The 25,198-nt window shown below is 37.4% G+C and overlaps 1 protein-coding gene across 3 annotated transcripts in view; it reads left to right on the forward strand.

Annotated features, from left to right (window-relative positions):
- GIPC2 (GIPC PDZ domain containing family member 2) overlaps positions 1-25,198 on the forward strand; it is a 72,830-nt gene that overhangs the window by 1,748 nt on the left and 45,884 nt on the right. For 2 of the 3 annotated variants that reach the window (XM_073234174.1, XM_073234173.1), the window contains exons 2-3: positions 4,754-4,885; positions 23,274-23,459. In XM_073234174.1, coding sequence (XP_073090275.1) covers positions 4,754-4,885; positions 23,274-23,459 — 318 coding nt within the window. The remainder of the gene's footprint in view (positions 1-4,753; positions 4,886-23,273; positions 23,460-25,198) is intronic. The other variant, XM_073234175.1, reaches the window with a different exon arrangement.

The following is a 25,198-nucleotide window of genomic DNA, read 5'->3' on the forward strand; positions in this document are numbered from 1 at the left end:
TTCACTTTTCACAGGAATTTAACTTTGACCTTCTCTAGGAGATGCAGTTGGGAAGTGGTTCACTGGGTAGCTAAGGACAGGATTTGGAGATGGATATGCCTGGATGTGGATCCACGTTCTGCACTTACTAGCTGTATGGCCTTGAATAAGTCGAAGTTCCCTCAGTTTCAGCCATCTATAAAATAGAGATAACATTTACATTGAAGGGTTATTGTAAAGGCTGGAGCTCCTATGTAAACATATATGCAGTGTATGGTCAGTGCTTAACAAATCCTAATTCATATTAATATTAACAGTTAAACAAAGGTGCTGAGGTACAAAGTGATTGGGCCTTGGCCAAAGCTAGCAAGAAAAAAGTTGGGCTGTTATTTAAACTTAGATCTTCTGGTTTCTCAGCTAGTGAGCTTGTTAGCTTACTTAACAGACTTTAAAGGTTTCTCCTATAGCCAGGGATTCTAAACCCAAGCTTTTTTTTCCCCCAACTCCACATTCCATTATGTTATATTGTTTCTCAGGTTTTCCAGGGTGTCTCAACGATGCTTAGCAGGCAGCCACGTTCAATGATTTCAGTTTCCACTGCACTGACTTGCAAGATTAAATTCCAAGATAATGTAAATGTAAGGTGCTATATCAAAGTTCATAAATTTTTATAACCCCAAATATATATGTATATTTATGCATATAACCAATATTCAGGTTTTCCATTTGAATTAAAAAGAGTTAAGTATACTCAAGATAAAGTGTTGGGTATCATAGTATAGTAGTCATAAGTATCCAGTAGTTGATTTTGAGACAGAAGATGGTTGGCCCTCCAACAACCATGCTGGCTCATTTATGTGCATATTTTTTTCAATAAATATGTGGGAAAAAGTTTTTGAGACTTGCGACAATTTGAAAAATACACTTTTTTCTAGCCTTATTGTAAGAATACACTGTAATATGCAAGATATGTGTTAATTGACTGTTACTGGTAGGGCTTCTAATCAACAGTAGGCTGTTAGTGGTTGTTTTGAGAAGTCAAAAGTTACAGGTGGATACAGTTATACTGTGCAGGGGGTTGGCACCTCTAACTCAAGTTATTCAAGGGTCTGCTGTAATTTGTTAAAATGTGCATCAGTGAGATCCCATTTCTCATCCCATTCCTCCAGCAAGAGAAATGGTAGTGTAAACTTTTGAAGTGTTAGTGGGGACAGAACAAAAAATTTCCTCCCTTAACAGGTTGAATATTACCTGAGAAGTCCTGGCTTTTCTTTAGAGAGGTGGCAATAAGGATATAAATAATAGTGTATAAACAGTTGTACCCTCTTTACTGAGGGGAAGAAAGGGAAGCTCTTGGCCTGGCCTGATGTCAGGTGCAACAGAGGCAGGCAGATTTACTGGCAGTCCATAATGTGCCCACGGCTGTGTTAGATATGTAAGTCTGCAGTGTGGTCATTCCATCCTCACGATAGAACTGAGGCAAGGATTCTTTTCATTTTACAGTTGAGCTAGGTGAGGCTCTGAGAAGTCAAGTAGCTTGCACAGAGTGACTGGGCTGGAATGGGGCAGAGCCAGGATTTGAATCCAGGTTTCCTCATTCCAAGCCTATTACATAGCAGCTGTGAGGTTCTTGGTAACTGCATTCAAGTTCTAAATACAAACCCGGAAGAACTTTTTTTAAACAAATGGTCTTTTCAATTAAAGTCTCAGACTCAGCCATGAAAAATACTGCCTCAAAAAGACACTCTGTGAAACTGACAATTGTGGATTTCACCTATTTCTTGGTCCCTGAAGGAGAACACTAACTAAACATGTGAAGCACTTGCAAGGTGCAGTCTGTGATCATTACTTTGAAACAGATGGAGAATTATGCAAAAACCTGTACTGCTGATATTTTTTTCCTTACAACTAAATGAACAATTCAGTAAAAAAAAAAAAGATAAATGAATCTTGTCTAAAAGAACAGTTAGCTCATGTAAATGCAGGGACACTTTACAAGGGTTTAATACCATCTTTTAAAATGTTCAGGTAATATAAATGAGTTAATTATTAAACTCAAGCTGTAGTCACAAGTTTTGTTAAAGGGGCATTTTAGAATATTTGACCATGGTAACTGTTTGGGAAGTAGTTTTTGCCATGACGTGTTTTCTTAATTCTCTCTTATGTGGAAAGATTGTAGGAAAATATAGTAAATTTGGAAGAGCTTTTTTAGAAGTAAATTTATTTTGTAGTTAGATACTTTACATGCCTAGAATCTGAAAACTCAGTTTCTTTATATATTTCAGAAATTATTTCCTGTGACTTGATTACATTAGTCTGTATATGATATAATACTAAGTAGTTCATTGAGTAAATGGATCATCAACAAATATAGCCCCTTCTCTCTCAGTACCTAAAGCAGTCAAATAAAACAGTGTACTTGGGAAGTGAAAAAAGGCCTCTCCGATTTCTCCCCATCTCACTTAGAGCAAAAACCAAAATCCTGTGATGCATTATAGGCCCTGTTGCCTCTCTGACATCACTGTTCCTTCTGCTCCAGCCAGTTTGGCCTCCTGGCTATTCCTTGAACTCTGGAGCTTTAGGGCTTTTGTTCAGGCTGTTGTCTCTACCAGAACCTCTTCTTGACAAAGTTTGTTGTTCTTTAAATCTGCTCAAATGTCACCTTGGTGAGGCTGGCCCTGATCATTCCATTTAAAATTACAGCATCCCTATTCATTTCCTCACAATGTTCTTCCATAGCTTACTAACATCCTATGTATATTTAACTTATTTCTCCTCCTGTGTACTAGAATATAAGCTTCACAAAGGCAAGGATTTTGTCTATTTTGTTTACTGATGTACTCCCAAGGCCCTAGAACTATAACTGAAACAAAGAGCTCAAAAAATACTTCAATAAAAGAATCTTCAGACATATAACACTTAATATCCTATAGCTTTAGCATAAAGCTTTATTACTAATTACAATTATATCTTATATGGTATTAATTTTTTAATATTATAGTGTGAGGAAAGAGACTAGCGTTTGATAGAGGAGTGGGAATGAGGAGTAAAAACATGTCTTGAAGTGGGGGAGTAAGAGGGTAAAGTATGGAGTCTGGGAAGCTAAGTAAGAGTTACTTGTGTCAAATGTTTGCAGCTCTAAAAATTCCAGAAATTATGATGTTAGAGGCTTCTGTTTGCAAATAAAATTGCTTCATAGATGAGTTAACAGTATATGGGGAGCTGTCTTGTGAAGCTTTCCAGAAAGCGCTTCCTTTTCTCAATTTGCTGGCATTAGCACTGAGCACTTGAGAAAGTCAATACTCTTTATTTATGTGGTACTTCTGGAGAATGTGAACTGCACTTCAGACTTTATCATTTCCCAGAAATGTAGATAACTGGCAAATGGAACTGTGTCTTTCTGCGTCACAAATGGGAAATCTGGGAAGAATAGAGCAAAATGGGGTTCATCGACTTGCATACAGCTCTCCTAGGGAAAACAAAAAGAACACAAAAAAATGAAGGAATTGGGAATTCATTGTGAATTTTACCAGCAAGTTCTGAGGACTGTGGAACCAGACTAACAAAAATCCAGTAGAAACAGTGAGAGCGGGAGGGAGAGAAGCAGCCCTTGAGCTCTGGGAGCTGACCTGAAACTCAAAGGTAGGCCTTGGCATTTCCTGTTGGGCATAAATCATTTCACAGAACATCAACATCTGATAAGACCCCTCTGTGATCATGATGGGTCAAGACAAAAATAAGGCTACTGTGTGATCATGTCTGAACAGAGACAAAAATATGGACATTGTCCAAACCACAGAAATGACCAGGTATCCCTACTGTGACTGATACAAATGACTGCCACACCTTTAGCAATCATAGCTTTAGCCTTGATAATTTCCCCCACCTTATAGATAGGTTTACTAGGATACTCAACCATGGAATTGCCCCACTTCCTGAAGGTACTCTATCCGGAGTAAACCATGCTTCCTTGAATCAGCCCCCAAATCACCAAACCCACGCCCAAATCCTTTGTAACACCTTCTAAGTCAGGCGGGTCCTCCTGGTGTTCTAGCTCCTTTGATGCAGGGAACAGTAAACTAGAGGTGAGACTTGCCTGGTGGTCCTTGGCTGGAGGATGTGAACAGTTGTCACTGCTGGATTATTACAATGCAGGTTCTAAAGAGGCACCCTGAATATGGTTTCCATGATCCTGCCCATCCTCTTTCAGTATTTTAGTGCTCTGGTCATACCTATTTCAAAATCCCTTGGAGTTCTTTTACTTACCCTCATTCCTTTTGGGCTCCTGTACCAATACCACTGACTGTGTGGCTTATGAATAGCAAAAATTTATTGCTTACAATTTTGGAGGCTGGGAACCCCAAGATCAGGATACCAGCATGGTCACCTTCTGCTGAAAGCCTGCCTCCTGGCTCACAGCTGGAGCCTTCTGCTGTGTTCTCATATGATAGAAATAGTCTTGGGTGGTCTCTCTGGAACCTTTCTGCAACCTTTCTGCGAAGGTACTAATCCCATTCAGGAGGGCTCTACCAACATGATTTAAGCAATTTCCAAAGACCCTATACCTACTAATGCCATCCCCTTGGGGGGGTTAGGATGTCAATATTTGAGGGTTTTTGTGCATGTATGTTTGGGGGGAGACACAAATATTCAGACCACATAAACTTACAAATAACCCCAACCTGCCAAACAATGTCTCCCATTCCTGCCTGAGTCCTGTCCTGTGCCTATTGCTCCAATCTCATCTCCTAATAATTTCCTTTTTCCATTCTAGAATGGACTGTTTCATTCCTCTGTCTTTTCTCATGCTGGGTTCACTTCTGATAGTTGCTACTCACCTCTCCAGTCTCAACTTTTACCTCCTCCAAGAAGCCGCCTTCCTCCTGAATCCGCCAGTCTAAATGAGGTATAATACACACTGTTAGATGATTTTAACATGACATTGGCACACTGAATTTAATTTAGTTACTCCTCTATCTGTTCCTAAGGGTGTGGGGCCCCTCCCCCCTGTCCCTCCATCATTCCCATTTTAACCAGGTAGTTCACTCCATAAAAGTCTGAAAAGTAGGTGATAGATACAGTAGGAGATGAAGCTGAAGATGTAGATAGTGAAACTACAAATGTCCTTGAAGCTCTATGGATTTTATTCTGTAGACAATGAAAATAACTCAAATGTTAGCAGAGGAATGATCCCTGACTTGTGTTTTATAAAGTAGAAACAGTCAACCATTCATTTACTGTTTTCTTTATAAATGTTTTGGTTGAATATAACATACAATTAAATGCATATATAATTAGAGGTATAGTTTATGTATGTATAAATTATAATTAAAAATAAAATATCTGGAATTGCACAGTACTATCTGAAAAGTACTAAATATAATACAGTTATTATATATGCTTATTATCCCTTATGAGCATCAACCTTGTTTTTCTAAGAAAAACTTAAAACAAAAAAACCCAACCATGACTCATTTTGACAAGTGGGAAGAGAACCTAAGCAGCTGCCTTAGAGATCATCTCATTGCTATCAGGATGATAAGAAATGGATAAGACTGTTGATTTTTTTGTACTGGGAATCTCCTGAAGCTGGAGTGTGCACAGTCTTAGAATGAAGTCCAAACCCCTGGGCAGGGGCTGGCCACTCTCCAAGTCCCTTCTTCCTCATAGGTCAGTGACTGGTCCCTTTGCCTTCCCTCACCTTCTCCCCCACTCCAGCCATCCTGAGTGGACATGGAAGTCTCTTGCAGGTTGAAAGAGATTGAGACACTCAGGTTACCTTGGGCAATTGGTAGGTATTTGTTTGTATTACAGTATACAGGGAGATAAGGAAGCTCACAGTACAGCCTCTGCATCTGGGCAGTCAGGTTCTGTGGACAGCTGGAACATCATTCATGCTGTCCAGATGGAAAGCAGTATCCCCGGACTCTGGAGAACCAAAGCCAAGTCTAGCTGTCTTCACCTTCCATCTCAGCATCTCTCTCTCCCTACTTATTCTGTTTTTGACTCTCTCCTCTCATTCTTTTGATTTTGCCTAATTTCTGTGCCCCACTCTTTCTGAAATTCAAACTCCCTGAGCCTGAGTCTCAGTTGTGTTGTTAAGTCAGGGTACAGTACAAGTGGGACAGTATCCTTGGGCCTGTGGGTCAAGGATTCATGTCTGGTAGAACCTGCAGAGTCATAAGGAAATGTGACTAAAAATTCATTTAAGTCACCTTGAAATAAAGACGGAGTTTTATTTGAGCCTGGCTAAGGACTAACACCCAGAAACATTAACTCCTACGGGTAGGAGAAATGTTTCAAGGAGCACAAGTCATACAAAGTTTTTATATCCTTGAGGAGACAAGCAAGACAGAAAGAATTTCAAAAGGGTTGCATTTCATTTATGTAAAATAATGCAATGCCAAAACAGAGGGTTGGGGGTCCATATACACCTTGGCACCAAAAATCATTAAGGGTAAGGGCCAACATTCTTACTTCCTTAAACAGGAATCCAGACAGCAAAGAACAGATGTGGTGATACATACTTTGTTTAGTTTTTAATATGGTTTTAGTTAATAGATATTATTATGGAGTTAGGAAGTTTAAATTTTCAAGGGTGGCCATTTTGAGACTGAGAGTTAAACTTTCAATACCTATACCTTAGAAATATTTTGGCAGCCCCTAGTACGGTAGTTAACTTAAAAAAATTTCAAAAGTACAAAGGCAGGTGAACAGGGATTAAGGAGTCCCTTTGGACAAGATGGTGGGCAGGACAAGTATTCTGAAGACTTCTTGAATTGGGAATGGCAGAGATCTTCCAGAATATGAAACTATTTTCAGTTCTCTATGACTTTGATGCACTGTTCCCTTTAGCTGGAAATCTTCCCCTTACTCTTCTTCTGTTAACTCTGTTAAGATAAATTGGGGCATATTAAAACTCTTAAGAGTTTATTGAGCAAGAAAGTGATTTGGAATGGGCAGGTCTAAACCCAAAGGGGTGCTCCACAGACAGGAGCTAGGGGCAACATTTTTTTAGAGAACTTTTACATAAGCTTAGGACTCATGAGTCACAACCCCAAGCTCCCTTTCCCCCCACCCCCAGGGTTCTGTGCTTCCCCTCTGGGCTCCCATAACTCTTAAGAGACTGGGTGGTAATTGTTCATTTACTATTTATCTCTTGGTAAGATTGAGAGCTGTTCTAGGCAGGGACTAGCAATTAGTATGCAGTAATTTTTTTTCATTTGTAACTTTTTATCATGGCAAATTTAAATACATGCAAATGCAAAGGAAATACTGTAATCAACTCCCATGTGCCCAACTTCAACAATTATTGCCAACATTTCTTCTTTTCATCCTCTTTTCCTTAAAAATGTTACTATTAAATATAATGCAGGAAGAGAAAAGCATGGAAAAAAATGTATGAGTTAATGGATAAATTAAACATTGTTGTAATCATACCCATGTTAGAAGATAGTCCTTGCCAGCCACCCCTGTACCTTCCATATATCCTCTACCACCTGTCCTCCAAGAGTAACTACTGTCATGACTTTAATGGTAATTAATCCCTTTAAAAATAGTTTTATGAAGTATGCTTTCCTAAACACCATGATTTTGACTGCTTTTAAATGTCTCTTGATTCTTTTAATCTATAGGTTCTATCCATCATATTTTTCCTTTTCCAATTTGTTGAAGAGGCCAAATCACTTATCTGTATAATTTTCAAGTTTTTTTTTTAGCTGATTGTATTTCCTGTAGTGTAGTCCCCTGTCATTGTATTTCTTATAAATTGATAATTGTGTTTTATGGCTTAATCAGTTGAAATTTGATCCCTCCTGACCATGAGAAAATATAAAAAATACAGTTAAAATTTTTGTTGATTGAATGAATGAAATTCTCAGGGAAGATAATAGTCTTGCTGGAATAGACTGTAGCCCACTTTGAAAAGTCCCTTGTATGTTCTGTTTCTGTTACCTAACAATGAAGCAACAATCTCTACAAACTTTTGAACCTATGGTTAGAACTACTTGGAAGCCCATCATTCTGAATAAACTCTGGCAGCTATGCCTTTGGCTAAATAAAACTTGGCAAAAGTTCTCTCTGATATGCAAGTGAATAGACTATAGAATCTTGGAAATTATAGAAAACCTGGTTTATTTAAATGGTCATTTAAAGATGACTTCCTTCTTTTTTGGAGAGGTGCTGGGTAGAGAGCTGAAGTGGTAGTAATAATGTAAAAATTGAAGATGAGTGTTTTGAATAAAAGAATTTTGGACAATAGAATTCTATGTATATGATTCAGTAAGGCACTGTAAACTTGAAATAAAATTTTAGAAACTAAGGCATACTTTCTGCTTTTCTGACATCAAGCATATTGCTTGGAAATTTGGGATGATGATATGACAAGTTCTTTTGTAGTGGCCTCAACTTTTTGGATATAGGCAAGATAGCCATTATCAGTTTATCAGATCTCTTCCTAATCCAGTCGGACTGATTTGCTGACCTCCTTGCAGGTTAATTGCAGCTTACCTCAGGTCCTCCTCTTCTATCCACCTGTTGGCTTTGGTTAAAAAGGATATCCAGTGAAGCCTGAACAAAGCCCACCAAAGGAACGTGGTCCCTGTGCCTTAATGTTGCATTCATTCACTGAATCTACTAGCAGAAATTTCTCTCTGTAAAGCAGAGCACTTTACACAGTGGAACTATATAAACAGTGGAGCTACATAGTAAATGATGTTATTTAGAGTCAGTTTTTATTTTAATAGAAACAATAATATATACACATAGTAAAAATTAAAAAAAAAAGTGGGTCACCCAGAACCATGGTTCCCTAAACCTCTTTCCCAGAAGTGTCTGCTGTGACTACTTTCTTTTGACCCAAATCAGGAGCATACTATGTATGATGTCCTTACAGTTGGAGTAGCAGAAGCTAAGGAGTGGACCTAAGAGATACTGAGGTCTGGGAATGGCAGTCACTAGGGTCCTTGAGGTGTCCCACAGGGCTACCAGAGCATCCTTCTTGCCAGGATTGCTGATATTGTGTCTTTGATGGCAATTAACCAATTTTTGATAATTTCTAAGAAGTCTACTTGTCTTTGGAAAAGGTTTCCTGTTTCGTTGTTTTCAATAAAAACCCACCATCACTAGTGATAACCAAGGTGTTCCTTGAAATTACTTATTCAGATAGAAGTAACTAATTAACAAATATCTTTGGGCTAGATATTTGCTGAGATAGACAGAAAAAAGGGAGCCAACCGAGGGTGGATGATTGTCAGTGCTACTCTGGATTGAGATCTGAAAAACTGTCCCTCATTCACTTAGAAACTCTAGCCCTGCTCTTGGGGCTAAAGTTTTCGTGATTAACTTGTGAGTAGGAAGTTGAAGCTTGGGCATGACTAATACCAGGGAGGTCCTGTGGCTTCCGTGGAGAAGTGATATGCAAGAAGGAACCTTAGACCTTGTCAGTGATAGAATATTTGCTTTTTAGAAACATATCTGATCCTTGGCAAGTAGTAGCTAGGAGGCTCCAGAACTCAAACATTTAGAAAATATATTTACTATTAAAATTCCTGGGGATAATCAAAGCAAATGTGGAGGAGCAGTTCCAACTTAAAAAAAAAAAAAGATAATCTAGGATCTACATCTCCGTCTGTAAAAGTCACAAATTCTTAAATTACAGTGTTAACTTTAAGTAGTCTTAAAGGAATACACAGGTACAAGATTGAGGAAATGGTAATTCTGTATCCATTCTTGAAACAGTTCACATATCCATCTGTTGATTCATGTACTAGTGGTTATGTGACTGACATTGACACTATGTCCTTCATGATCCAGGGCCAGAACCTTAATTTAACTTCCTGAAACTTCTCGTATTTGATACTAGCAGGGTGTTCTGGGTGTGGTCAGGTATTAGGTGCTGGTTGTGGTTCCTGTTCCTCCCTTTCCCGTTTTCTTTATGCTTCCCCGTTCCTTTCTTAATTGTCCCTCCCTTATGTGAAGCTGGGGCGGGGGGTGGGGGGGGGTGGGGTGGGGGTGGGGGCGGAGGGATGCATATCTTGAGAGTGAAGGAGGGAATTGTTCAATACCTACCATTACCACTTAACCTAAGCTATTTTATCTGAAATTCTGTATCCTTTCTTTTTACCAGAACCCCCAGTAATGACTATGATCTATAGATGAGGCAAATAGAGCTCAGAGAAGAAGGAAATTACTCAAGTCACACAGTCCAAGGGGATGTCTTTGATTTTAGGTTTGTCTGGGCCCAAATCCCATGCTCTTCCCTTTACACAAATTGTTTTTAGCCTTATTGGACCCAAAGTTCCCTTTAATAGCAGATATTTTGTGAAACCAACTTTACTATCCTAAAATAAAAATTTAACATTACCTACTTATACATATACTTAAAAAAATTTAATATGTTCCTTAAGTCTAATGTTAGAAACAAATATGGATTTCAAAATGCAAATATGTGGGAAAATTATCTTAAAAGACATAATGAAGTGGTCAGGTGCTTGTACCTACTTAGAGTGAATGTTTGGATTTAAAAAGAGTAAGAATAAGATAACATTCAACTGAATGTTGTTGACTCTGTGTTACATTTTGAAATACAGGCTAAATAATATTTGCAGGTGTTCATAGAATTATTGTAATGTAACAACAGCAGGAGTAGACTGAAAAACGTTTTATCTTGAAAATTCAAATAACATGAGCAACATTGCCATCAGTGATTTGATTTTCTGAAATGATGAACAAGTCTTGGTAATGTTTCGTACATACAAGTAAGTCTTTCCTTGATTTATATGGTAATTGCAGTCCAGGAAAATTCATAATCAAAGATACTTATCTGTAGCAAAGAGTAGGGTCTAGGCTTAAATAGGTATGTATTTTTTTCTTCTTTTCAACATGAATGTCTAGTAGGACATTTGAAAACCATGTGGAATGTCAAATAGTTCTTCACTGAGCTGGTCTTCTCTGAGTGTTAGAGTTCATGCAGTATCCCTACCTCATTCCCTGTCTCCCAAGTGCCAGTGGTATCACACAATCACTGTAACAACCAGAAAAGCACCTACAAAATTGCAGACTGTTTCATTAGAGGCCAATATCATCCCATCCCACTGACAATGTTACTTTATAGCCTTAGCTTCAAGTTAAGTGCTTGCTGTACACTGTCAAGTTAGGAGGTTAGGGGAAAAAAGTGGTAAGGCAACAGGAAGGGAAAACCAAGAGAAAGACTGTTAGTTCTATACTTTTATTTTAAGATCAATCTTACAGGATTGTACAGTTGACCTATGAACAACACAGGGCTTTAGGAGCACTGACCTCTCCCACACAGTCAAAAATCCACATATAACTTCTAAATCCTCCAGAACTTAACTACTAATAGCCTACTGTTGACCAGAAGCCTTACCAATAACATCAATAGTCCATTAACATGTATTTTGTATATGTGTTATATACTGTATTCTTACAATAAGAGACAAAAATATTAAAAAAATCATAGCAAATCTCCAAAATTTTTTCCAATACATTTACTGAAAAATATCCATGTTTAAGTGGATCTGCACAGTTCAAACCTGTATTGTTTAACTATAATTATATGGAGTGGAACATGTAGTTGGTTTATTAAATTTGTGATGTTTTAAGCTTTTTAATATCTCAAAGCAACACATGTTGCTGTAGCTGTTTGGTAGGTTCACAGGGCCCTATGATAGGGGTTATCAGAGTGGTGTGATAGAAGAGCTTTGAGGTCTGTTCCATAGAGAAGAGGGTTTTGGGTAGGGTGGCATGCCCTGGATTTGACTCTTAGAGATATCACTTTCTAGCCTCAATTTTCTCACTGGCAAAATGTACAAATAATACCTATTTTATAAAATTGTTGTTAGAATTGAATGAAATAGCATGTTAGGTATCTAGAGCAATGGCTCGATAAATGGTTCTCTTTCCTGTTTTCCTTAAAAATGTTCATTTTTGATGCATTTTTTGTGATAATTCTTTGTAATTTTTCTATCCTAAACTGGTACAACTTTCATTCTACTTTTTGCTTAATCCCAGAAAATAAGGAAAACAAATTAAAAAGTATACCCCATACATCATCTCAATGAACTAAGCTGTCTCAGTGTGAATTCTATATTATAGTAACTAATCTGGACTCTGCTGATGAGGGCTTCTTCAGTGAAGTGTAGTATAAACCTAATAAACTATTTCCATCAACAAAGATGAAGATCTCAGGTAAACTTGACAAATATTAACTATGCCAGTTTATTTGGAATTGTATTGCAATGCTTTTTTCTCCTGAACCAGAAATAACTCTAGTAATATTCATATTTCTTTGTGTCATATTTCTAGGCACAGAGAATACGTCTGGCAGAATTTGTCTTAGTATATTATTCTACTCCCTTCCCTTAATGAACATTTAGAATTCATTTTCAACTCTCTCCATGTTCATTAAGTCTCCTAGGATCTTAACTGTACTCAAGTCATGGCCACTGATATTTGCTTCCAAAAAGCTTCTGGGGAAGATTGCTTAGATGCTAAGGAATAGAGGAAGAACTCCACTACTGCCTATCCTCAACATCCATATGTTTTTCCTTTTATTGCATGCTGTCTTAGTCTTACCATCCTGAAATTAGGGCTTTTTAATAGATCAGGTTAATAGAAGATGTATTATAAGTTGGTGGTCATATAATTTATATTCCAAACCCAGACACTTCAGAGAGTGAAAGAGGTGGTACTAGTAATTACCTGGGACAACCTGGGTAAACTGGGACCTGGAGTCATCCTAATTATAATCAAATTGCCTATTAAAAAAGGACAAAGAAGAAAAAATATGATGTGAGAAAGTTTATCCTACACTTGCTAATTAAGCACCGACAATACACAAGCCAGTGAGGAAGGTTTTGAATTGTAGGCATTTGGGGAGAGACTGGGGAGAGGAGAGTGACCATAAAAATAGAAGCAGGTAGTGAGGGCGCACGCAGTGTCAGCACCAGCCTTGGGGCCAGAAGATTCTGGTACTCCTCGTCCTGGCTCCAGCTTGGTGACACATTCCTGGGAGTTGAATGTGGAACCTGAGGTAGCCTGCCAGCTTCTTCAGGAAGCCTCCTGACCCTGCTGGGTCCCCTTGCCCTCTCATCTAACTGCTCTGCCTGCCGCAGCCCCAAGAATCTTACCGGCAGGAATGGCAGTAATGTTGGCAGGCAGAGGGTGGGAAGAAGCTGCTCAGTGAGAGCGGGAAGCCAGAGCTTGCAGGAACTCTGTGCAGAGGTGGAAGGGTCTTTCAGCCCCGGCTGTACCTAAGTGTCTCCAAGTCTGACACAAGTCTAATCTTGGCACCTCCTCGACCTCTTCCTGGACTCTGTTCTTGGGGCTGTCTATCCTGAGAATGGGAGAAGGTTCAAAATTGAGCAACCTTGAGCCTAGAAGAATTTTCACATACACTCTCCAGATTCTGGGCTAACCTCACTGTGTCACACCAGCCCTACTCACAGGTGGATAGTTATGCTCAAACTTTCTAGTGAGCAACTGTCAATTTGCTTCTCCCTCCTTCCCCCAATCCTTCACCATCTCTCATCTTGGGGACCCAGTAGTACATTTTCCTTTGTCACCTCTCACCTTCTAGTACATTTTCCTAATGTCTTTCAGGTGTCCTAGTTGAGAATAAATATCAGTTTTAATTTTACGATGTTTATAGTTTCTTCAATGGCCCACTTTTTTCATAAAGTGCTCTTTTCCTGTCAGAATTTCTGTGCTAGGGAATAGTAAGGAATAGGCCACCTCTCTTAGCGCTTTATCTTGATACCCAAGTGGCTCACCATGCTTGCTTTCCAATTTTACATGATTCATTTGGGTGGTTTAAATATCACATGCTTTGTAGACATTTCATGGTAAGTGTTGCAGTTGTGCTTCCTGGGCTAATATGGGCTAAGCACAAATTTTAAAATTTTGAATAAGGACCTTTTTGGGGTCTAATGGCCATATTTTATAAATTATGTTTGTGTATTTATTTGGTAAACTGGAAAGTTTAATCATGAGTCTCTTTACTCTTTACTAATAATTATAATTTATAATATGTCTCACAAACTACAGTTCTCAGATGTAAAATGTATCCTTGTTATAATTTGTCATTGCCTTTTTAGGTTCTCTTCTATCTTGTGTCAAACAGGAGGCTTTTAAAGAAGATAAGTGGTTTAGAAAGCTGGAAAATTTGAGATAGCACTTGACAAGTGGAGTAGCAATGATTTATGATGCCTTTGAAATTGGCATGTAACCTTGCAGCATTATTAGACTAGGATAAAGTTCAGATAAATCCTCTGACTGGAAGAATATTGTGGAAGAGGATATATTTATAGCTATACACATTAGATTTATCTTGCTTGTTGGTTTAGTGTCTAATGTTCACAAAGGAAAGGCTAAAACTTATCCTTTCTTGTGTTTCAAGAATTGCTTTGAGATTTTTGACTTTCTTGGATACATAGTTCCTTTGATTAGCTTTCATGAGCAAAGGAAAATGTTCTTTTGGTTACTCTGGGAAGCATTCGGTAGGTTAACAAATACAAAATTGATATTCTTTCTTTTTGGATAAAATTATTTTTGTCATATTGCTCACTAAAAATACTGGAAAAAAAAAGTAGTTGTACCAAAGATGGATGAGTACAAAGGATGATTCACCTTTTATTTAAAACTGCCACTGCTGACCTGGGGCAGCTAATTTAGAAGTGAATCATTTATAGAAAGTTCTGCACAGTTCGAGGCAAGGCTTTGTACAATATCCTCATGAAGGTTTAAATAGAGCATATGGTATCAGGTTTCTAAATATCTGTCTTGTTGCCAATTTTATATCTTTTCCAAACTGTGAAACTTGTGTCTAGACTGTAGCCATTGACACAGTGAAGTGAAAAGCACTGTATGTGTATTTTAAAAACAAATCTTAGAAATTTAGTACATGTATTATACTAGGAAAAAAAAATAGGGCTTGGGATTTTAAGTCACTTTGTTATAATATAAAGAAATGAATGTTTAAAATTATTTAACTGGTAGAAATAATTTAAAATATATAGTTTATCAGATTAAACAATGTGTTCATATTTTGATATTTATTAATCGTCTGATGTGTTTGACTTTTAAAGTACAATTGAAAATAGTTTTTTGTGTGTGCTGTTTTAATTCCTTTTAGGAAGGGGGTGATTTATTAGGTAGAACAATGTATTTGGCTATGTATAGAGCAAAAACTATACAGTCTATGCCTTTTAGTTTTAAATTCCAAGTTGAGTGTATATTTGCATCATGACAACAGTATCATGGCATAGAAAAAGGCCAAATGTGTGAATTCCAGTTCTGACTGTGCTGTTTGCTCACCATGTGACACATCACTTCACGGGTCTGAGCTGGCGTTCTCTGCACAGGTTGTAGTGATGCCTACTCTTATGACCTGACTCACAGGATTAGTTGAGCTAGTGTTTTAGGAAGTGTTCAGGAACTTAGATGTCTCTGTGCAGATATTAGGTGTCAGAGAGGCAATTTGCAGGGAGAAGAGCTTGGAGTTGGACACCCAGGGTTAGGGTTGCATTCGCACCAAATACTCCCTATGTGACCCTACACAAGCCAGTTTATCATTCTTAGCCTTTATTTTCTTCTGTTTTTTTGAGCTAATTGGCATATAATATATTAGTTTCAGGTGTATAATAAAATGATTCAATATTTGTATATTGCAAAATGATCACCATAAATGGATGTCCAGTTAACATCCGTTAGCACAAATAGTCCCAATTTCTTTTTTATTGTAGTGAGAACATTTAAGATGTATTCTTAGCAACTTCCAAATATACAGTATAGTATTATTAACTGTAGTCACCATGCTGTACATTAGATCCCTAGGACTTACTTTATAATTGGAAGTTTGTACCGTTTGGTACCTTTTACCCATTTTGTCCATCCTCTCACCCCTGTGTCTGGCAACCACCGATCTGTCCTCTTTATCTGTGAGTTCAGGTTTTTGTTTTTTCCTTGTTTGTTTGTTTTTTAGATTCCACATGTTAGTGAGATCATACAATATTGTCTTTCTTAGTCTGACTTACTACACTTCACATAGTGCTCTCACGGTCCTTCCATATTGTTGCAAATGAGATGTCTAAGATTTTATTTGCTTATCTGTAAAAATAAAAAAAGTATAATAATACCTCTTACATAGAATTGTTGTAAAGATTAAATGAGGTAAATGAAAGCACCTGGTACACATATGTAATTAATTATGTTTCTTGGCCTTTTTAGTTTTGATTTTATTTTTCTCTTCTTCTAGACCTTTATTTTCCCATTGCCTTTACTTTCGCAGTACTTGAAGTGGGAGCCAGTATCCAGTGTATGTACAGCTAAGAGGAATGAGAAGGTGTCCCAGTCTTTGACTATAGTTGAGGAATTGTTTGAGTTCTAGAAGTTCCTTGATACAGCACATTTACCAAATATTTTGGGGAACCATGGAGCATAAGACGCTCAGAGCCTTTTGGAAGAGTTTTGAGTAAACATAATTCCGTCACTGACTTGGCTAGAGCTACTCCTTTCTGTTCAAGCCCTTGGGGTAAGTGGGTAATCTTTTCCCTCAATAATTATGTTGTTCTTCATTTCAGGTTGTTTTTAATTCCTGCTGTTTTAAGCACAATTAGATGGAGGTAAAATAATGTTTTTTTTCCTCCTTTTGAGAAAAAGTCCTTGATACTGAGATAGTATGAATAGACTGGATAAAAACCTTAGTAATTAACAAAGAAAACATAATCCAAGTGGTTTTCTTGTACATACAGATGTGGTATTAACTCCTGATGAAGGTATGGTTTAATCACTAGGTTTACTACTTTATCTTTGTTTTTGGTATTTTCTCTGTGTTTTCTATAAGAATATTGACTGATATTTCTATGATGCTTATTTTAGGAAGCATATAAAAAGTAAACAAGATTCTTGGGGTAGATTGAGATGTTGGAAAATAGTTAAAAGTATTTAGTAATACTGCTACTTTAGATAACCACAAGAGGTAACTGTTCTAGTTGCTTATATTTAAAAATCACAACCACAAATAATGTAATACCAGCTACACAAACCATAATTTCTTCCAGAGATCTTTGGAACATGTGGAATCTTTGGCCAACTCAGTTCCTGTTTAAGGAAAGCATTAAACAAAAGCAAGTTGGAAATGGACTTCCTGGAGTTTAAAAAGTGTATTTGATATGTTTTTGGAGAGATTTGTAACCTGTTTGTGGGCCAGAAGCACTAATGACAAATGGTTTTTTTAACCTTATTCACAATGCACGTTTGTGGAATTATAATGGAGAGAAAAAAAAATTAAATTTATATTAATGGCTCTGTAAAGTAGTTCAGATTTTTTTCATCCTAGTCATATTGAGTTTCAAGGGTGAATAATCATAACCATGTGAATCATAATCATAAGAACTGGAAAACAGCAATTTTTGATATATAGATCAAATTTTGATATATAGATATATAGATATATATGATACAAATGCTATCCACAAATTACCCTTCACAACAAAAAACATTGAAGGATAATGTAATTTATGGGGGAAAATGAAATCCATCCTTGTTATGACCTTAAAAAAAGGGACAAACTCTGATAACTTAAGGAAAAGTCATGCAATTCAAGAAGCTTTCAAGCATAGGTGTAAGTATTATTGTTCAAGGAGCACCTGTATTCCAGGAATAATTTTATAAAGAGCTTTTTAGTTTCAAAAGTACTTTTATATATAGTTTTACTGGCTTTTTGTAACACCCGAGTGATGTAGACCAGCCTTAATAATGCCATGATGTACATGAGGACCAACGAAGCCAAATGACTTGACTAAGCTCACTGAATGTACAGCACTGCGACCAGATCCAAGTCTTGTATCTCTTAATCCATTGTTTTCTTCTCTTTCCTTTTACCTTTCTTTCCTTTTTAACCATTCCAAGGATGAAATAGCTCCTCCTAGAGATCTATTTATTTTGCTGATATTGGAAGTAAGGGGGAGGCACTTTTTTGTGTCTGAAATTTTTGATAGAGGCAATAGGGTATTAAATTAGAATATGGATGCATAATACCTCAATGCACTAAGAGAAACACAATTCACCACTTGAGTTGTTTTTTCAGGGTAAAATGAGGTAGGAGATAAAGAGAATTTTTAAACTGAAGAATTACGGAGATACAAAGTATAATGATTCTGTCACAAATCTTTTAGTTGTAAACAACAGAATGGGTTGGCGAAATTATTGGCTCATATAATTAAACATTCTGGGGTAGAACTGTCTATCAGATAGGATGTTTTCAGCTACTAATGACACAAAACTACTTACTCAAGCTGGCTAAAATGAGATATTTTATAATTTTACATAAAAGAAGTAGAGTAGGCACCAGAGTTGGTTAACAGAGCAAGTGACCAGTGTTAAAGATAGGTTTGTTCCATCTTTTCTTTTTGCCTTTCTTAAATTGGTCTCTTCTTCAGTTGGTAGTAAGAAGGCAGTGGAAGTTCCTAGACCACATACAGATAAGAAAACAACCAGAGGAAGAAGGGGATTGTTTTTTAGTAGTGAAAAAGTACTTTCCAGAAGCTTCCTGGACATCTTCCTCCCATGTCTTGTTGCCCAGGATTGGGCCACGTGCCTACTCCTAAACCACCACCTAGACAAGTTTAAGTCTTAGGCCTGGAATAGGGGATGTGCATCATTTCCTCCAAAGCACATGGGAGGTATAGATATCTGATATCTGAAGGTTATGTTAGGAGGGGAAAAGAGTGGACAAACTCCAGTGTCTGTTTCTGACTGTCTTCAGGTCAGCCTGCATCCGGAGGCTCTGCCTTTCTCCATGTGTCAGCTTTCTTCCCAAGCCTCACTCCTCTACCTTTTGCAGGATGGCTGCAGTAGTTTTAGACTTCATGTCATTTAGGGTGCATGAGAGTGCAAGTGCCACCTTTCTGGTAGCTTCTGTTGAAAAGAGAAGAGGGTTTCCCCAGAAACCCCCAAAATTCTTTCTTGGATCTTGCTGGTCTAAATTAGATGATGAATTAGTCATTAGCTGGTTTAAGCCTAATCATGATTCATTCTCTATGGAATTGAGGGCGGAATCCTTCCACCCAAGTTACGATACAGCATTAAATGGGAAAGGAAAAATTTCCAAAGCAAAACCAAGGGGAAGGGGAATGGATATTGCATATTCTGATGTGCAGCACAGTAACAATTCAAGGTCCTCTATCATCTGGCCCCAAAGGGCAACACTTTCCCCTTCAGTCAACCCATCTTTCCCTATTGATCAGGCACACTGATGGGCACACAACATAAATGAAAGACCATAAAATAAATCCCTGCCTACTAAATGTTTACAAAGCTTCATATGGTATGGCCTACAAAATACCTATGAAATTTAATAGGCATATAGAAGATGAAGAAATGACGTTAGTTTAGGGCAAAAATAGAAAATGTAGAAGTTTAGTTAAACTTTATTGGATGGGGAAGATTTTGACAGACATAGACTGGGTTTAGGAGTGGAGTTTTAGCTATGGCATTTGTGGTGAAGGGAATGACAGGTGCGGGTATATGGAAATCGCAAAAAACAAAGTATAAAATCGACGAAGATAGCAGAGTCTAGAAGTGAAGTACCCAATACAGTAGCTGCTAGCCAAATATGGATACTGAGCACTTCAAATGCGGCTAGTCTAATTTGAGTCAGATCTTAAAAATTTCATAAAAATGTAAACTATCTCAGTTTTTATATTGGTTATATGTTGAATTGATATTTTAGATATACAGGTTATATACTTGAGTAAATTAGATTAATTTTACCTACTTTTACTTTTGTTAATGTGACTACTAGAAAATATGAATTATGTGACTTGTGTTGCACTTCATTTGGGCAGTGCACTCTAGAAAGTGGAAGAGTCATGGGTGTTCCATCTGTCTTCTGAAAATGGGCGGTGATGCCAGTAAAGCACGAAAAATAGATACTCCAGAAGATGTTAAGGATTCATTTTGCAGTGAAAAACATCAGAAAGGTTTTATCTAATGGATGGATTGTTTTCCTTATATTGCATGATACCTTGCCATGAGTTTGCTTTCTTTTGGTTTAGTTTAGTTTGTTCACAAGGGAATACTAAAAAAGTAAAATACTGCCTCTTACTACCTTTTATCTAGTTAACTGGCCCTCTGGAAGCAAGTTTCTCGAGGAACATTGGTACTGTGACCACTGTTTCTTTTTTTTAATCTATCTTTTAACATTAAACGCTTATAAGTTATATTAATTGGATAAAGTAATAATTTTCTTATCTACAAAATGAGGATATTAAAACCTAGCATACAGTATATTGTAATAGGTGAGGTAAGGGAATGTGGTCTGTAAATGCCATTCAGATATAAACCGAGCAGGGCATTGTGCTACACATTGTAGGAGAGGGAGAAGGAACACTAAGGTCTCCTCTCTCTGAGTGAGAGTGACAAATACATGTGTCAAACCAATTGAACTTCAAGGCAAGGTGATTCAGATGCTCAAATGAGGTACTAGATTTAAATAATGTGAGCCAAGTGGAAAGATTGGTTTATAACACGTGGGCAGTCACATTTGAGCATAGCCTCAATAGACAAGGGCATAGCGGAGGAGTGGGCAGGCAAGTGTTTCAGATTTTGGATTGAAGGAAATATATGAGTGATGGTAGGAAAGTTCACAATATGTATTTGAGGTTCCTTTTGGTTTAAATATTCGTGGCTTTTGGTATACTACAATTAGCTCATGTTGCCTCACTGTGCCACAGTGAGGGGTTTAGGGGAAGTTTAGGGATGGAGGAAGGGCTGGCAATATCTGTGGCAAACATTACTTGGTAATAAAAAAAAAAAATCAGCCAGCCTGGGAGTTCTTTGTGGTATAGGGACTGTCATATTCATCTCTGTGTGCCGTGTGCGGCCCAGAACCTGGAGGAAAGTGGGCATCCAATCAACAATTGCGGGTGGATGAACGGGGAAGAACTTTGCAGCATTTAGAAAGTAGTGTGTCATCTTCTTGTTTTCAGTTCAAAATACAGAATCTATGAGGATGTGTTTGAATTTCTAGTCCTTTATCACATACTTGCAGTTGTATTTGCTGGTGATTGTGCATGGACAGCATATGAATGTTAGGTATTCTCCCATGAAGAACTGATCTGAAGTTATGGGGCTTTAGTTATTTGCTGCTACAGAGGGCTGTCCTTCTACCTCCCAGTGACCACTACATTTCTGCAGGTTTTCAGAACAACTTCCTGTGGAGCTCCACTCTATGAAGGATATAGCTGGCTCCATTCCTTCCAGGAAAAGAAAAAGATGTCTTGTCTGCCAACTTTTGGCTGCCTGTAATGGAACATTATTCTGCAGGGAGGAAGCACAATGGAAAAGGGTTATACCTGCAGGAAATCTCATATTTGCTCTGCAGTGAAGCATGTGAAAAACTGAAAGAAAGGAAGAGGCTTAGTAACTAGAGGTCCACTTTGTGTGGGATTTCCTTTTTGGGGTTTTTCTCCTGCCCTGTTTGGTCATCATTAGGTTTGAATGTTTTATTTCTTGTCTAACTGGTAAGTTACTTTTATATTAATGGTGTTTGGGATCCACTGTGAATGCTATTAACAGATTCACTGAAAACTGTGTTTGTTTTCTTCTACTTACTTCCCATCATTTTGAGAAAGGAATTCAGAAAAGCTGTGTTCTTTGCATACTCCATTCCCCCTCTACTTATTATTTATTTTTGTCAGTGGACTAATTATACCATTGATCTCATAATTAGAATAGGGAATAGGAACCATTCCTGGCTTAAATGACTTTTCTTTTCCTCCCTGTGAATAACATATTTTTACACTAGAGAGTATTTGCAAACTCAGTACAAAGCCAGATAAATATGTTATGTCCTCATCAGTAACATGAAGATTAAAGTCCCACCAGTTAGAAGATTAGAGTCCCACATCTCCCCATAGACCTGGATGAAAAGGGGAAAGTAGTTGTTCTTTGCACTCATCTGCCTCCTCCTCGTCCTCATTATTAGCTCCTTTCATACACCTCTGGGATTTGATCAGAGCTTTGTGACCACACTGGATCTTTAATTGTATAGCAGGGAGAATTCTTCCAGCTCAGACACATTTGATATGGCTTAAAGGGCAGTTTAATAAGTGGTAATTGCACTGCTTCTGGGCTTCATGAAGCTTATGTGTTTAAGACTCAAGGTTGCAGTGGGAATCAGCAATGATTTGAAACTCGGGATATAGGGAGAGGGTTGAAAGTGAGGGGGTTAGGGGAAGTTTAGGGATGGGGGAAGGGCTGGCAATATCTGTGGCAAACATTACTTGGTAATAAAAAAAAAAGTTAAAAAATTTTCACTTGGCCATTTTGGTGTAACAGCTATATTAAAATGTCCTTTTGTAAATAGAATGTATGCAAATGGTTTTTGAACTTTTTAAAACGATATGTTTTGAACCACCTTCTCTTCTGTAATTTTGTATTTGGGCCCCCATATTACCCAAATTATGGCTGACACACTTAAGAGTAGCACTGCCGATTTTATTAAAACAAATCACATTTTTGAAGGAAAATGAGCCAAATAAAGACTTGGTAAACAGAAGTCCCTTTAAAATCTCTACAACTTTCCACTGTTCCAATTTTTCATTCTGTTTCTACCATCATGTGAATTGACCAGACTGTATTAGCCTCTCCAGACCTTAGTTCCCTCATTTTAAAAATTGAGATTAGATTAGTGAGTCTTTAAGGTCCATTTTAGACATGTTTTAGATATTTTCATATTAGCACCTCATTCACTAATTACTTTTTCCTAGCACTATAATATAAGATAAATACAAATTTTCCTCATTTAAGAAAATAACCAGTTTTCACAAATATTCTTGCCTATATTTTCACTGTGGTATGTGTATCATGACCTTAATTTTGGGAATACAGCCTCTGGTTTCAGCATTGTAAATGGCAGGAATTTAAACTGCTTTGAAGTTGGTGAGACCTGAATTTGAATTCTGGCTCTGACAAGTATGGGCTTTGTGGCTTTAGGCAAATTATTTACTATCAGTAAGCCTCAATTTCCTCATCTGTAACATGGAGTTGAAAATATAGTTACAAGGTTATTGTGACGATTAAATGAGATAATGAATGTAAACTGCTTAGCACAGAGTCTGGCTTATAGGAAATACCCAATAATATATTACCTAATAGTAATGATATAACCTCTTACATCAAAAGTTGAGGACTATCCCACTTGGATATTTATCAAACAAATGACCAGCATGTTTCCTGATGAAAACTGACCTAAAATATTTTTCTCCTTACAGATCTTATATTGCACTTTAAACACACCTAAAATTGACATGGAACGACTTTTAGGAGCACAAATAGGTCTTGAAGATTTCATATTTGCCCATGTGAAAGGAATAAAAAAAGAAGTGAAGGTGTATAAATCTGAGGATTCACTTGGTCTCACCATTACAGATAATGGTACTGGCTATGCTTTTATAAAGGTAAGTGTTAAAAAAATAACTGTGTAACGTGGGGGGTAACATTTAAGACAATCTCCCAGGTTAAGGAAAGTTGAAAATGATCCTCCAAGTGAGAGCTGCTCAGCATGGATGCACTGGTAATGTTTCATTTAAAAAGTGTTTTGAAGACATCATTTTTTGTTTACCCTTTGATTGAATTTCTTCTCTTCGTTTTAAACTTCCTTCAGAATTTAGAACTTAGTGTAAAGGAACATTTGGCCCTGGTATGTACTGATTATCATATGAGTTTTTGTAGGTCTCTAGCTCATTAGTATCTGATGACTTTCATGCTGATTTCCACAAATTTAGTATTATTTCCAAGTGCACATATTTTTGGCCATCTTATTTACTTTAAAAATATCCTTCAGAATTTTCTAAATTATATAATTCCTTTATTTAAATGCAATGAACAATATAGAGCTATAAAGGCAAGAGAATGTGAAGTCTGAAGTGGAATGAAAAACTAAGGAACTGAGGGGTGGTAAAAAGGAGACTCATTTCTTCAAGCTAACAGTACTGTTATTAAGCAGCTGTAAGAACAGCTGATTTATACTGAATGCTTATCATGTGCTAGGCACTTTGCATATATGTTCTCACTTATCCTTACGCCAGTTCTGTTTGGCTGGTATTATGGTTTTTTACTTACTTTTTTGTTGAGATGTAACAAATTTTTAATGTACAGCTGAATGAGTGTTTACATATTTACATCTGTATAACTGCCACCCAGATCAAGGATACCCCATTTCTACCACTCAGAAGGCTCCTTCGTATCCCTTCCCAGTCAATATTCTTTTCCCACAGAGGTAGCCACTGTTATTCTGACCTCTGTCACCTTAAGTTTTGCTTGTTCTTTAACTTTGTATAATTAGAATCATATGTACTCTTTTTTTTTTTTTTCCTGGTTTCTTTTGCTCAACCTCATGCTTGTGAGCTTCATCTGTGGGTGGGCACTATTACCAACCTCATTTTGCAGATGTAGAAACGGGATCAGGAAGGTTAAGTGGCTTGCCCAAAGTTAATGCAGCTGGACACTTTTAGGATTTGTATCTGAGAGATCCGACTCCAGAGCTAGCATTCCTATCCACTGAGCTAAGAATCAGTTATAAACTTCATGCAGTAGAGCATGTTACATGCCTTTATTTTGTCCAGATCCTTGATTTGCTGATGCATTGTCATCATTAAAAAAACAGTCTTAGGAAGTTATCTTCTTAACTGTAAATAGTACTTTATTTAACTTCCCACTTGTTAGAATGGCTATTTTTAGCTCTGCAAAAGATATGACTGAGCTGAAGGTTGAGAGAGTGACCAAATGGAAAATCCTTGAGTTGGGAAAGTCATGTGGGATTATCTCGGGGAAGCTCAGGACATGAGGCACAAGCAGCAGTGCCTTTCTAATGTCAGCAGGGAAGGGCTGGAAGTTTTGCAAACATGTGAGGATTTTTTAGGTCTTAGTCTCTAATGTTCAGCACTTGTCCTGTTTTTTTTTTTTTTAATGCCTCATTGAGTATGTGCCTGCCTCAGAGTACTAGTCACTAGTCACTAGACAGAGAATGTGACAAAGAGAAAGTGGACCGTAAGCCAAACTGCCAACATAATTCCACTTAGAAGAGAAATTAATACCATAGTGTATACATGGTTAATATGACTAAAAAAAATTTGGGTGAGAGATAACTTCAAACTTGCTGAAAGATTATAATAATAATTCAGAGACCGTCCATAGT

The sequence above is a fragment of the Manis javanica genome, chromosome 4 (assembly GCF_040802235.1).
Source record: "Manis javanica isolate MJ-LG chromosome 4, MJ_LKY, whole genome shotgun sequence".
NCBI classification, from domain to species: domain Eukaryota; kingdom Metazoa; phylum Chordata; class Mammalia; order Pholidota; family Manidae; genus Manis; species Manis javanica.